Consider the following 14,734-nt stretch of genomic DNA (forward strand, 5'->3'; position numbering starts at 1 on the left):
CGTGGCTCCGCCTTCCCGGGCTCTGTTGGCTCGGCAGAGACCAGGCGCGCGGAAGGCGGAGCCACGCAGCGCCGCGCGTCCTCCTCCCGCCGACGTGCACACGCAGCCAATCCACGGCCGCGCAGCTGTCCGAGCGCAAGAACAGACGCCGCTTCGGCGCAAGCGCACTATGCGCGGGGACGTGACGGCAAGCTTCCGCTGACCCCGCAGTAAGGTGAGAGGGAAGGGACAATCTTGGTAACGAAGACGCCATGAGCGCGAGGAGGCTCGGTGGAAGCATAAAAACGATGTCACCGAGGAAAGCGAGGTTAAACAGGAGCTTCATCCAATCCGCCACAGCATGTCCCTCGAGCAGCGGGGCAGAACACGGCCCTGCCTTACCCGAGGCGTCCTTTGGAGCCCAAGCCTTGCTGCCCGGGGGCCCCAAGTTGCCCCTCAGGTTTTAGCCCTTGCTTGTTTTCCCCTAACCTTGCAAGTCCCTTAGGACCTTGTTCAGAAAGTTCATTGTTTTGTGTAGTAGTAACTTTAGTGTCTCTTCATGCCTAGCGGCCTCTTTTGACAGATGAGCCCTGAGATCCAAAGAGGGGAAATGATTTTTTAAGGCTTTCGAGCGTGTTGGAACCAGCTGAGGACTCCTTAGGGGAGAAAGGTGGCATCAGAATATCTGAGCATTCTTCCAGCGAGCGTGTCCTTGCTACGCGCTTGGTTAGTAGTTCACAAGTGTGGTTCTGGACCAGCAGCAGGTGCATTACCTGGGAATTCGATTAGATTCACATTCTCAGATCCCACTCAGACCCATTGAATCAGAAAGTCTGGGGCGGGGCCCATAATCAGAGTTTCAGCCAGCCCGCCAGGTGGTGCCCTGCGCACAGTGTACAAAGTAACAGGCACATGGGTCCTGTGTGGTGGGTTTATAGAGCCAAAGTAACTTGCTCTGAATCACTCAGCTAGTATCTGGGTCTGTCTGATTTCAAAGTCTGCACCCTGGGGAGTTTCCTGCAGGTCCAGTGGTTAGAACTCGATATGCTTTCTCTCCCCTGGAATCTGGTTCAATCCCTGGTACCTGAACAAAGACCCCGCAAACTAGAGGGGCACCAAAGATGATACACACTTCACCAGACATTACTTTGTCCACACCCGGTGGCATGGCCATATACCTGACATGGGTGTACACCTTTCGTCCTCACTTTCACATTATGAGCCCTCCCTCCTCTGAACCATCTCCCCTGTGCAAACCTAGAGTAAAGCCTAACCAGCTCACTCCAGTTTGGACATGCATCACTGATATAAAACCTATTTTACAGACTCCCTGATGGCATGCAGTGCTGGAGATAGATCATTCTATCACAGACTGTTGGAAGAATACCTGGCCTGGAGTCAGAGACAGAAAAAGTAAGTTTTTAGCCTGCTGGGTCTAGTGGCAGAGGATTGTAATGGGGAATCTGATCTGGGCTGTTAGGGAACTGAACTCGGAGGGAAGAGTAGGAGTTAAGATAAGGAAGAGGGAGGGGAAAGGAGGAGAGTATTCCAGGAGATGAAACCACGTCTGCTATTGGTGAGGAATAAATCCACAAGTTAGGGAGGGAAGGGGAGGCTCGTGCTGAATAAGCTTCTTCCAGTTTTATTGAAAAATGATGTGCGTCACTGTGTAAGTTTAAGGTCCACGGCATGATGGTTTGACTTACGTATATTTTGAGATGTTTACCAGAGTAGGATTGGCTAACACCCACCTTCTGAGATAGACACAATAAAGAGAAAAGAAAGACGAATATGAAAAAGGAAAAATAAAGTCTCCTGTGATGAGAACTCTTAGGATTTACTCTTTTTTTAATTTTAAAAATTACGTATTCATCTTTGGCTGCACTGGGTCTCCGCTGCTGAGCTCGGGCTGTCTCTAATTGCAGCAAGTGGGAGCAACTCTCGAGTTGTAGTGCGTGGGCTTCTTACTGAGGTGGTTTCTCTTGTGCCACAGCGTGGGCTCTGGGGCCACGTGGGCTCAGCACTTGCGGCGCATGGGCATAGTTGCCAGGCAGGTAGAATATTCCTGGAGCAGGGACTGAACCTGCTTCCCCTGCATTGGCAGATGGATTTGTAACCACTGGCCCAGCAGAAAAGTCCAGAATTTCACCATTTTTCAACGTGTAGCTCTGTGACCCGGTGCAGTACATTTGCTGGTGGTCGCACCCATTTTCAGAACACTTTGATCCTAAAAAACTGAAACTCGGTGCTCATTAAACTATTAACTCCCCACTCTCCCTTCCCCTCAACACCTGGCAATTACCATTCTGCTTTCTTCTCTGAATTTGACTGAGTTCCTCGTTAAGAGTGTAATGGCAGCATTTGTCTTTTCCTTGTTTCACTTTGCAGCACGTCTTCCAGGTTCATCTGTGTCATAGCATGTCACATTTCCTTCTTTTGTAAGGTTGAATAATAACTTTCTTAAATGTCCACAGTGTTCTGTTTATCCATTTATCTATTGAGGTATCCTTGGGCTGCTTCCACCTTTTTGCTATGGTGAATACTACTACAATGAATAAGTGTACAAAGCATCTGTTCAAGTCTCTTCTTTCAATTCTTCTGGGTATATACTCAGAGTGGAATTGCTGAATCATATCATACTGCCTTTAATTTTTTGAATTATTGCCATACTATTTTCCATTCCCACCAAGAATACACAAGAGTTCCAGTTTCTCTACATTCTCATCAACACTTGTGTTTTTTTTTAAACAGTCAACCTAATGAGTGTAAAGTGGCACGCATCGTGTTTTGATTTGCATTTCTCTAATGATTAGTGATGTCAAGCATCTTTTCACTTGCTTGCTGACCATCTGTTTCTCTCTTTTGGAGAAATGTCCATTCCAAAACTTTGCCTATTTTTGAGTCTAGTCTTTTGGGTTTTTGTTGTTGAGTTGTAGGGGTTTTATGTATAGACTAGATATTAATCCCTTATATGTAATTTGCAAATACCTCCTCCCATTCTGTAAGTTTCCTTTTTACTTTGTTGGTCATGTCCTTTTTGGGGGGAGTGGGGCAGATTATATGTTCATAAGAATATATAATCAAAAGCTTTGTCAAGTGCTAAGTACCAGGTCAATAAAACTTTTATTGTAAAGTTTGCACTATGTCATCAGGGAAATAAAACAAGAAGTGTCCTTCAATAAACAAAAGTTTTAAATTTTAATAAAGTGCAGTTTGTCTAATTTTTTGATTGTTGTTGCCTGTGCCTTTGGTGTTACATTCAAGAAATCACTGTCAGTCCTATGTCATCGAGTTTTTTCATGTTCTGTTTTATAGTTTTAGCTCTTACGTTTAGGTCTTTGGTCTGAGTTAATTTTTAGTGTTAGGTAAAGGTCCACCTTTATTCTTTTACATGTGGATATCCGGTTTTCCCAGCACCATTTGTTAAAGACTGTCCTTTTACCACTGAATGGTTTTGGCATCATTTGACCATATATGTGAGGGTTTATATCAGGGCTGTCTACTTTATTCCATTGGTCTGTTTGTCTGTCTTTATGCCAGTGCCACTCTTTTGATTACTATAGCTGTGTTAAGCTTTGAAATCAGGAAGTGTGAGTCCTCCAACTTTGTTCTTACTTTTCAAATTGTTTCACTTATTGGACATCCCTAGAGATTCCATATGAATTTTAGGATGAGTTTTTCTACTTCTGCCAAAAAAAAAAAGTCATTGGGATTTTGATAGAGAATGCAATGATTCTGTAGATTGCTTTGTAGTAACAATATCAAGTCTTCTAATCCATGAGCATGAAATGGTTTTCTGTTTATTTGTATATTTTTAAATTTCATTCAGTGATGTTTTGTAGTTTTTTTGACATGTAAGTCTTTCACTTACTTGGTTAATTCCTAAGTAGTTTATTCTTTTTGATGCTGCTGTAAGTGGAATTATTTTAATGTACTTTTTGGATTTTATAAGTAATTTGTATTTATTTATGGCTATGCTGGGTCTTTGTTGCTGTGCAGACTTTTCTGTAGTTGTGGCAAGCAGGTTTCTCATTGCGGTGGCTTCTCTTGTTGCAGAACACCAGCTCTAGGGCACAGGCTCAGGAGTTGTGGCACACAGGCTTAGTAGCTCTGCGGCATGCAGAACCTTCCTACAGCAGGGATGGAACCTGCGTCTCCTGCATTGACAGGCAGATTCTTTACCACTGAGCCACCAGGGAAGCCCCTCCTTTTCAGATATCTCATTGAAATAGCTGATTTTTGTATCTTATAGCATTGCTGAATCCATGTATTAGTTTAACAGTTTTTCTGTGTCTAGAATCTTTTGGGTTTTCTACATACTGATCATACCATATGCAGAGATAACTATTTCTTCCCCCTAAGAAGAGTTAATTCTTTATACGTCATATTGTATTTTGAAGTTCTGATTGGAACCCCAAGATTCACTACATTTATCTTTACGGGCGAGGAGGACAGTGTCACAGAAGTTTTATTTGGAAAGCTGCTTAGATCCTGCAGTCCAGCCCAAGGTCACTTGGTTAAGTTCGAGGTCCAACAGGCATCTTAAACCTCATCTGTGTTCCTCCTCTTATCTTTCTGTGCTGTGCTTAGTCTCTCAGTCGTGTTCGACTCTTTGTGACCCATGGATTGTAGCCTGCCAGGCTCCTCTGTCCATGGAGATTTCTCCAGGCAAGAATACTGGAGTGGGTTGCCATGCCCTCCTCCAGGGGATCTTCCCAACTGAGGGATTGAACCCAGGTCTCCAGCATTGCAGGGGGATTCTTTACTGTCTGAGCCACCAGGGAAGCCCAAGAATACTGGAGTGGGTAGCCTGTCCCTTCTCCAGAGGATCTTCCCAGCCCAGGGATGGAACCCGGGTCTCCTGCATTATAGGATTCTTAACCTGCTGAGCTATCAGGGAAGCCCCTTAGCCTTCTAGGAGCAGACAAAGCCAAGCTGGCAGCGTGGAAGGTCCTTGCCTAGAAGGCATTCATGGCACTGAGACTGGTTCCCTTTCTTCCTTTCACCCAAAGCTTTCCTTATCTTAGGAAGTGGGGAATTTGGCTGAAACCCAGTGGATCCATCTGGTTAAAATAAACGTCTTGGGTGGTCTTAGATGGAAAAGAACTTGATGAAGAGTCAGATTTGGAAGGAGAAATTTTGGCTTTGTGAGGTTGGGTTTTTGTTTTTTTTGTTGTTTTTTTTAGCACCAGTTAAACGTATGTCACTCTTGGGACCGAGAGTGTTCTCTCAGTTGAATGCCCCTGTAACGCTGCAGCTGCTTGTAGCAGGGTTTGGAGGGAGGTATGCTCTGAGGGGCAAGATTGTGGCCTCAGAGAGAAACAGATGGAATCACAGAAACCAGGTGCCCTGAGGGGGGGGAAAACTAAGGTGCTGGGAAGAGAGCACTGGTTGTGAACTAGAGGCCCGAGTTTCTTCTTTTTGCCTAAAAGAAATATTTTACTAGCATTTTTGAGCCCTCGCATGTGTGCAGGCTAAATTGCTTCAGTTGTATCTGACTCTTTGCAGCCCTACAGAACTGTAGCCTGCCAAGCTCCCCTGTCCATGGGATTCTCCAGGCAAGAATACTGGAGTATACTGCCATGCCCTCCTCAGGGGGATCTTTCCAACCCAGGGATTGAACCCATGCCTCTTGTCTCCTGCATGGGCAGGCTGGTTCTTTACTAGTGCCACCTGGGAAGCCCATTGATCCCTTACCAGGTGCCAGCTTTACTAAATGTTTTACATACATTTGTTTTTCTCCCAAAGCTGGCTGGGATCTTAGTCATTATACTGAACTCCTGTCCTATAAACAGTAGTCCTTCCCTTATCCACAGAGTATGTGTTCCAAGACCTTCAGTGGATGCCCGAAACTGTGGCTATCCTAGGTATACTATGTTTTCCTTATGTGTACATACCTATGATGAGGTTTAATTCATAAATCAGGTACAGTAAGAGCAGATCTGAGTCGCCAGCATCACTACTATTGTACTTTGGGGCCACTATTAAATAAAATAAGGGTGGCTTGAACACAAGCACAGTATAGCAACAGTGGATCTGATAACCAGGCAGGCTCCTGAGTAACAGGTGGGGTGAGTAGCATATACAGCATGAACAAACAGGATAAAGGGGTGATTCAGGTTCCAGGCCTGGAGGGTGGGAGATTTCATTATGCTACTCAGGACAGCATGAAATTTAAAACTCATGAACTGTTTCTTTCTGGCATTTTCCAGTTAATATTTTCAGACCAAGGTTGACCGTGGATAAATTAATGTGGAAAGTAAAACTATGGGTGGGAGATTACTGTACCTTTACTTAAAATTTGTAGTGAATGTGGACTACTTATGTAATGAAAATGACCATCTCAAGAAGGCTACACTTAACCTTCAGGCCGCTACAGCTTTGAGAAGTCGAATGGTTTTAGGGGACTACTTGGTGGTAGCCTTCTTCTCACCTTGTAACTTTGAAAGATGATATGCTGTCTTCCCAACCCAAGTTTCCTTGGGTAAATCAGAACCCTGATTATAAACGATCAGGTCCCTGGAGCAGCAGCAAGAGAATCTTCTTTGGCATCACTGAAGGGTGCAGATTCCTGGACTCTCTGGGGGTAAGGTCTGCGCACCTTTGTAAGCTCTCTTGATGCATAAGGACTACTTCTCTGGGCCATCAGTCCCAGTTCTGCCACTTAGAAGCTCTGTGGTATTAGGCAAGTTACTTTAATCGTTCTGTATTACTCTCAGCCCTGTGCAGAGAAGCCAGGTAAGAACAATAACATACAGATTATCCTATTTCATTCTCTGAAAAGATGAGTATTACTGTTCCTTTTTACTGATGAGGAAACTGAAGCTTGGAAGTGGTAGACCAAATTGCCTGTGGTCATAACAGCTAATTAAGTGACAGAGCCAGAACTTGTACCCAGGCTTAGATCACAGAGGAATGGTTTGGAAAACAGTAACACTGGCAGTAGTGATGATTATTTCCAGGTCTCCCGAGTTTATTCTCTAAAGTTTCAGGGGCTAACACAGAAAGGTTACAGCCAGACCAAGGCATACTTGGCCCCTCTCCTCTGGGAGCTTTCACATTTGCAGCTTCCAAACTAAAGTGTCCTTTTACAATCCAGAGTCCTAAATTGTACCCTCAAAGTGTTAAGCCTCTCAGTCATATCTGACTCTGCAACCCCGTGGACTGTAGCCCGCCAGGCTCCTGTGTCCACGGAATTTCCCAGGCAAGAATACTGGGGTGGGTAGACATTTCCTTCTCCAGGGGATCTTCCCGACCCAGGGATCAAACCTGAGTCTCCTGCACTGCAAGCAGGTTCTTTACCACTGAGCCACCAGGGAAGCCCCTGAGTCCTTCTACCATGTTCTTATTCTGCCAAACCCCAGGGCTAACTGTCCAGCTTGAGGGATACTGACAGGGAAGTGGGAAAACCAGGACCCTGGGTAAATGGCTAAGGGAGCTGGGGCACTGTAATCTGGGGAACTTGAGCAGGGAGGCTCCATTTCCAAATTCCTGACAACTGACCTGTGGTAGAGATTAGACGTCCTCCATCTAGGTACATCTAGGTGTACTGGGGAGAATCAGTAAGCCAATTTGGCTGAATGAGAGAAACTTCTAGTGCTTAGCTCAAACCACGTTAGATAGCTGGATGCCAGCAGGCAGTGAACCATCCATCATTAGTTTACATAAGGGAGGGACTGACTTCAGAGTGACCTTAAAGCCAAGAGAGACTTGAATTCATACCCTGGTTTCACTCCGCACTGTGTAAGTGCTGTGTAAGTTTGGCCAAGTAACTTAACAAATCCCATTTCTTTAGCTATGAGAAGGGCATCTCATTTTTTGGTGAATGTTAAGTGTATGAAAGAGTTAATGTTTGGGCTGTTAAGTCATTTCATCATAACAGAAATGCAACACACAGCTAGTTTAAGCAAAAAGGGGAATTTACTAGCTTACATAATAGGGAATTTCAGAGATGGTGCTGGTTTTAGATATGACTAGAGTCCATGTATCGTCTCTGCTGCTTTCTGTGCTGGCTTCGCACTGTCGTCACACTCCTTCCTCATTAGGAGAGCAGGACGACAAAGCTGCCAGCTCCCCATCGCCTTATAGCTTAGCATCCCCAAAGCAGAACTTTTGACCCCAGGGAAGGCTGGTCCAGCTTGGGATACAGATGCTCCCTGCACACTGATGGAAGGATACAGGACTTCCCTGATGGTCCAGTAGTTAAGAACCCGTTTGCCAGTGCAGGGGATGTGGGAATGATCCCTGGTCCGAGAAGATTCCACATGCTGCAGGAGAACTAAGCCTGTGGGTCACAACTACCAAAGTCTGCATTACTTCAATAAGAGAAGCCACTGCCGCGATAAGTGTCTGCATCGCAACTGGAGAGTAGCCACTGCTAGCTGCAACCAGAGAAAGCCCTCGTGCAGCAATGAAGACCCAGCACAACCCAAAATAAATAAGTAATTTAAAAGATATGGAATGCAGTTGGGGCCTGCTGCTGCTAAGTCACTTCAGTCGTGTCCAACTCTGTGCGACCCCAAAGACGGCAGCCCACCAGGCTCCCCCATCCCTGGGATTCTCCAGGCAAGAACACTGGAGTGGGTTGCCATTTCCTTCTCCAATGCGTGAAAGTGAAAAGTGAAAGTGAAGTCGCTCAGTCGTGTCCGACCCTCAGCGACCCCATGGACTGCAGCCTATCAGGCTCCTCCGTCCATAGGATTTTCCAGGCAAGAGTACTGGAGTGGGGTGCCACTGCCTTCTCCAGGAAACAGAAACACAGAGTACACGACACTTAAAAGCAGCTTCTAGAGAGAGGGTGAAAGAACTAAGGCAGAGTAAGAACTCAGCCACTGTCCCGTCTCCAGGCTGGGCCCAGGGTCATAGTGAATCATCTTTCTGCTTTGAAAAACAAAGACAAAAACAAAAAGACAACTTTATTTGACAAAAGACAAAAACAAGTTATTTACAGTAGTTTTTCGCTCAAATAATTCAACGGGATAACTGTGCTTCTCCTCCAGGCTTCTCTCACAACCAGACCAAGCAGAGCCTGCCCCACCCCCAGCCTCCCCATCGTGTACAAGGGGGGAATGCCAACCAGAATTCAGCAGCACGGCTCCCTCACCCCTTACCACCCTCTATTGCTCAGTGCACTGTGGGAAGGGAAAGTCCCCCCACCCCCAGCCCAATACACTTCCAGAGTCCCCTGCTGTAAGTTTTGCAACAGTCACGCCAGACCTGGGCTCACAGATACGGGATGGGGTGGTAGAGGCCGGGCAAGCAGCAGCCTCCACTAACCCTGAAGCTGCCATGTTCATTCTTCCCCAGCGGGGCCTCAGGAGGGTGAGGGTCCCTGATCCCCCTGGGACATGCAAGGAGAGGGCCCAGAGAGGAGAGGAAGTGGAAGAGAGAGCCTAGAAGACTCGCCTGCTAACAGAGAAAGAGCTCCCTCTCTTAACCAATCCCCATTCCTACAGCAATGGGTGGGCCAAGCCACTCAGAAATTGGGGAGCCTCCCTGAAGTCTTCAGGAAATCATCCCAGAAGGATAGAACACATGTTGCTGCCTTTCTCCTGGCCAGGCTCACTCCAGTCAACCAACACCCAGCAACTGTGCTCCTGTGCCCAACCTGGCAACTTCAGGAAACTACAGGCTGAGTATCCTGACCTCTTTTGGCCCACTAACAATGTTACTCATAACAAAAATATTTCAGCTAATAACCTAGGATTAGTGTTTCTTAGGATATACTATAAGATGGGAGTATATTGCTGTTGAATGCTATCAGCAATAAAACAGCAAAAAAAAAAAGGGGGAAGGGGAAGGAAGAATAAGACTTAACTGATCTTTCTCACTGTGAAGTTCAGGGCAGGGGCTTCTGCAGCTCTGATTTACAGAAAGGTGCAACAAAGAGACACTCACAGAGACCAGGCTTCATAACCGGCTTCTAGCCCCAGCCTCTCCCAAGGCAGGTCCACAGGCAGCAGCGGGGCACCAATCCCACGTTTCTTCCGGGAATAGTCTCCGGCCACCATCATGGGAAAAGCTGCCCACTTAAGGGCTTCCTGACCAGTAGATGGCTCACTTCTCTCCAAGCAGGAGCTATAGGGAACTTTGACATTCTGGCCCCACTAAGCCAAGTTCCTAGAAGGAATTTAAAACTCAGGCCACGGGGTGAAGCTTTCAAGGATAAAAAGAAGAGATTAAAGAGGGAAATAAAAAAACAAACCACCCCACTGCCTCAGTCTAGCTTACCTCCCCCACCCCCACCCCCACCATACAGTACAAACAAAACCAAACCAAAAAAAAAAAACAAAACCAAAAACACCTCTTTTTATCCTCCTTCTCTGCTCTGCACATAGAAGGTTTGGTCGGATTCTCTGTTGGACCCTCTCTGGTGTGGCTTGATCCCCTTCTGTGCATGATGCAGAAAAGCCAAAGCCCATGAAAGTGTTTTTGCTATTTTTCTGGAGGGGGGTGACCGGGACCAAACCAACAACAAAACAACCATTTGGAAATCTGCAGAGATTTAGATGGTCCCGCAAATGAAAATACTCCTTCCTTGTAAAACAATCCCCAGCTGCAGTGGTGAACTAGTCCCAGCTCATCAGGCTCCATCAGGCAATGCACTCTCATTCCCTACACCGGGTTTAACTACGCCTGTTCATGCAAACCACAGCAAAGAGGGAAAAATAAACACAAAGTTTGGCGAAAACCTAAACATCCAACTGGACTCGGTTCTGTTACATCTGGTCAGTACCTCTTTTCTTTTGTTCACACTTATGAACCTGGAATGTCCACCCTTGGCTTAACAAAAAGAGGCCCTGTCAGGGGCAACTTGGACCCAGCACAGGTCTGAACGAAGCCGGTTTCCCGTGCCCAGCCCAGGAGAGCAGGCTGGAACAAAGGCGTCCTGGGGATTCTCTGAAGCAGCAGCAGCAGCAGCACCACGCCTGTCTCCCACGTCTTGGTCTCATCACCGAGGAGGCCTAGAGAAACGGCAGAGTCAGCAGAGAGGTCCCATCACAGAGCAGTGACACCGGTTGGTGTCTTCCTGCTGAAGACCTCCGGACAGAGGAGATGATCCTGATGTTTGGCAGTGATCCAAAGAAAACCCTCTGTGGGAAGGGGAACCAGAATGGAAACCCAGGACAGCGGGCTCGAACCTTGAGCACCCCTGCTGGCGGATGCCTACTTGGGGTTTTCAGGGACTAAGGCAATGGGAGTGCGCAGCAAGGCGGGTGATGGGTTCTGCTGCTTCTGGAGCTCCATCTCTGCAGCCCTCTGGAGCGCCACCTCCACCAGCAGCTGGAAGCCACTGAAGTCCTCCTTGTCCTGCTCTGGGGGTGTGGGCGGGGGTGTGTTGAAGAGTCCACCCGTGGGGCTTCCAGCTTCAGCCCTGGTCAGCAGGGTGAGTGTGCTACCAGGGGTCACCAGGGGCTTGGGGGGCTCCAGCTCCCCTTGTGGGAAGGCGGCTCCTGGCTTATCTCCCTGGCCCGAGTGGAGCGGCATGGAGCACATGGACAAGGACAGCACGTTGGTGGGGGCCGGTACGGACACAGCCAGCACGGAGGGGCTTCCGCCGCGGGGGAGGGCCACATCGGAGGCCTTGCCCCCGCGGCGGGAAATGGTGTACTGGTTGGGGTCTTTGCCATCCTTCCGAAGCATGTCTGGGAGGAGCCGCCGCCGGGCATTGATGAACCAGTTACAGATCTGGAATGAGAATGAGAAACTGGGATCAGATTCCTCAATTAAAACCAGCTACAAAACCCCCATTCCAGGCCCCAGAACACAGCAAACAATTCAGGTACAACTGCAGCCCTCAGACAGATGTTGGGGAGAGTTAAAAAAGAAATCATATAAATGAAAATAAAATGCAACCATGATCCAGCCAATGAAGGGACAGTACGGCAGTGCTGTTGGAGACAACAGTGGGAAGACCCAGTCAAGTTTGCGAGGACTCAAGGTAGTGGTCTCTGAGGACAAGGCTCAAAAACTGAGATGTGAAGGAAAAGCAGCAGGTCAGGTGGGAGGCCAGAGAGAAGAGCATTCAATCGGGAGGGATGTACCTCTGAAAAGACTAGGTGGCAGCAAAGTGCCTCTGAGAAGCTCAGCAAGGTCAGCTCAGAGAAGGCGCCATCCTGCCTGGATGGAACTCAGAGTGGAAACCAGAGGTTACTTATCTCTGATGGTGGGGACTTGATTCTTTATACTAAGGGTGATGGGGAGCTGTAGAAGAGTTTTAAGCAAAGAAGTGACTTGTGATGTAGAGAAGAGTGGAAGCAGAGCGAAAGGTTTTAGTACAAATTAGGTTAAGAGAGATGATGAAAAGATGACAAATGTTTGATCTATTTGGGAAACTGGTACCCAGTTGGATATGATGTATGAAAGAAGAGAGACACGACCAAGGGTGATTCATTCACTCCTGAGATTCTAGAACAGTCTTCTTGTAGGCCAGGGAAAGAGGCACAGAGATACTACGGGACTCTCAGGTAGAAGAAAAGTTACTGTTTCCAAGCAAAACCAGGGCCAGTGGTTCTAGCTGAATGTGCGTTCGACCAACATACGTAAATCCTTTTTCCTACATGCTGCTGGAAAAGCTACCATGAACCTCAACCCCATTCCTGTCGAGCTGATTTAGATCAATCCTCTTGGGCCTGTGCATAAGGCATGACGTTTCTTACTGTGAAGTGGTATGCTGCAAAGCCAGGACATGTCCAGCACCCAGTCCTGTATATGTCTGGACTCTTTTTCATAGTCCCCAGCTTCACAGCTCTCCAGTTCAGCCTTGCCACTGGTTGTCACTTTCTAAAATGCAGTATCCCAGAGCTTCCCTGGTGGTTCAGTGGTTAAGAATCCGCCTTCCAATGCAGGGTACGTGGGTTCAGTCCCTGGTCCGGGAACTCAGATCCCACATACTGCAGGGCAACTAAGCCCACGTGCCATGACTACTGAGCCTGCGCCTCAACTAGAGTCCATGTACCTCAAACTACAGAGCCCACCTGCCACAACAAAGATGGTTTGTGTACTGCAACTAAGACCAAATGCACCTAAAACATAAAATATTTTTTAAAAACTAAAGTAAAATGCAACACTATTATCCTTGTTCTAGAAAACTGCCATTTGTCTCCTACCACCTATAGGATCAGGTCCAGACTCCTGGGCCTGGGTATTAAACCCCTCCCCTGTTCATGGCCTATCTTTCCAGCCCTTGTATAATTTTTAGTGTGAAATTGCTCACCAGCCTTTGTTGAGGCCCTGTGCTTAAAAAAGAAAAAAAAAAGTCTCCATGCTTTTTTGCACATGACATTCGTTCTTTCTGCAACACCCACTTCTCTATCTGGAGAAGGCCTACTCTTACAAGTCTTGGCTGATCTAAATTGGGCTGGACAGAGGACATGGTTTCAAAACACATCTCTCCACCTACAGCTGCTGCAGTGTGTTAGCTGGTCTGTCATATCTGACTCTGCGACCCCAGCCCGCCAGGCTTCTCTGTCCGTGAAATTCTCCAGGCAAGAATACTGGACTGGGCAGCCATTCCCTCCTCCATGGGATCTTCCTGACCCAGGGATCAAACCTGGGTCTCCTGTATTGCGTACAGATTCTTTACCATCTGAGCCACCAGGGAAGACCACAGCTGCTGTAGGGCCTAACAGTTTTTTATATTTGAATGAATGACACCATGAGGGCAGATAATAGTTTAGAAGTGTGAACAGTTTCTGTACACCCGCGAGGAGAAGGCACCTAATTATGGCATGACTGCTGGCATCTACACCACCAGCCTCTCATATCCCCTTTCCTCTCATTTACTCCTAACAGCCTGGAGTAACATGATCAATCCTGTAACAGCTCACCTGGGCATTATTTTAAAAGCTATGGATTAGACCAGGAAACAGTTTCTTAGCTGCATAGCTAGTGTAAGCTCATAAATACCTGTTTCTCCTTAAACAGGCAAATACAACCCCTTATCATTTTTTCCATGTCCTTCTCCCTCTTGCCCTCCACTGGAGGAGCTACTGCTGGAAGAAAGAGGCTGAATCCCTTTCCCGCTAACACGAAGTACTGCAGAGAAGAAAGACTGTGGGAGCATGCTGGTGATGAAGCATGGCTGAAGCGTGGTCCACACCCACACATCTAGGCATGTTTCTAGGTGTTTTCGTTGAGAAGGGTTCATCGGCAGTAGCCATTTAAGCACTGTGTGTGCGTGCGTGCATGCTAGATAACTTCAACCATATCCTACTCTTGGCGAACCTATGGGCCATACATCTACACAATTTTCTGCTAACGGTTTTATCAGCTCTATGTGTTTGATCAACTCCCATTCTACTCAAGAACATACATAAAGCTGAGCCTGAAGAAGTCAGGCAGGAGTCCACCTCCAGCCAGGGCTCCCTAAGCCTGGCCCTTTGGATCTGAAGGAACAACAACCCCTACCCTCTGGCATCTTTCTCTCAGGATACCAGAGTCCCAAAGCCCAACTTATTTTATTCACTGGTATGGTCAAGTTAGAACTTCTCACCTTCCTGTTGCCCTCCCTTTCAGGACTTCGTGCTCACTCAATATTTACGGAGTGAATACAGTGTGCCAGGCCAGTTCTTGGTGCTGGGGGTGCTTCTGTGAATTAAACAGATACACACTCTGTCCCCTGGAGCTTAAAGTCCATCTGGTTGTGGAGACTGGCAGTGAACAAACATCACCATCACTGCCAACAAGTGCTAGGAAGCAAGCAGATAGGAATAAAAAGGTAGTATATAAGGACAAGAGAGACTTCTGTAGATAA

The 14,734-nt window shown here is 47.1% G+C and overlaps 1 protein-coding gene and 1 long non-coding RNA gene across 2 annotated transcripts in view; one reads left to right on the top strand and one right to left on the bottom strand.

Annotated features, from left to right (window-relative positions):
- The first annotated feature begins 162 nt into the window (after nucleotides 1-162).
- The window catches only part of LOC104980479, a 20,116-nt gene continuing 5,544 nt past the window's right edge, over nucleotides 163-14,734 (top strand). The window contains exons 1-2 of the long non-coding RNA XR_824269.1: nucleotides 163-214; nucleotides 1,305-1,392. This is a non-coding gene — a long non-coding RNA (uncharacterized LOC104980479). The remainder of the gene's footprint in view (nucleotides 215-1,304; nucleotides 1,393-14,734) is intronic.
- The window catches only part of TGIF2 (TGFB-induced factor homeobox 2), a 16,794-nt gene continuing 10,740 nt past the window's right edge, over nucleotides 8,681-14,734 (bottom strand). Inside the window, exon 2 of the mRNA XM_010829215.1 lies at nucleotides 8,681-11,667. Within this exon, the coding sequence (XP_010827517.1) occupies nucleotides 11,146-11,667 (522 nt within the window). The 3' untranslated portion in view covers nucleotides 8,681-11,145. The remainder of the gene's footprint in view (nucleotides 11,668-14,734) is intronic.

The sequence above is a fragment of the Bison bison genome, unplaced genomic scaffold (assembly GCF_000754665.1).
Source record: "Bison bison bison isolate TAMUID 2011002044 unplaced genomic scaffold, Bison_UMD1.0 scf7180017864500, whole genome shotgun sequence".
NCBI lineage: Eukaryota > Metazoa > Chordata > Mammalia > Artiodactyla > Bovidae > Bison > Bison bison.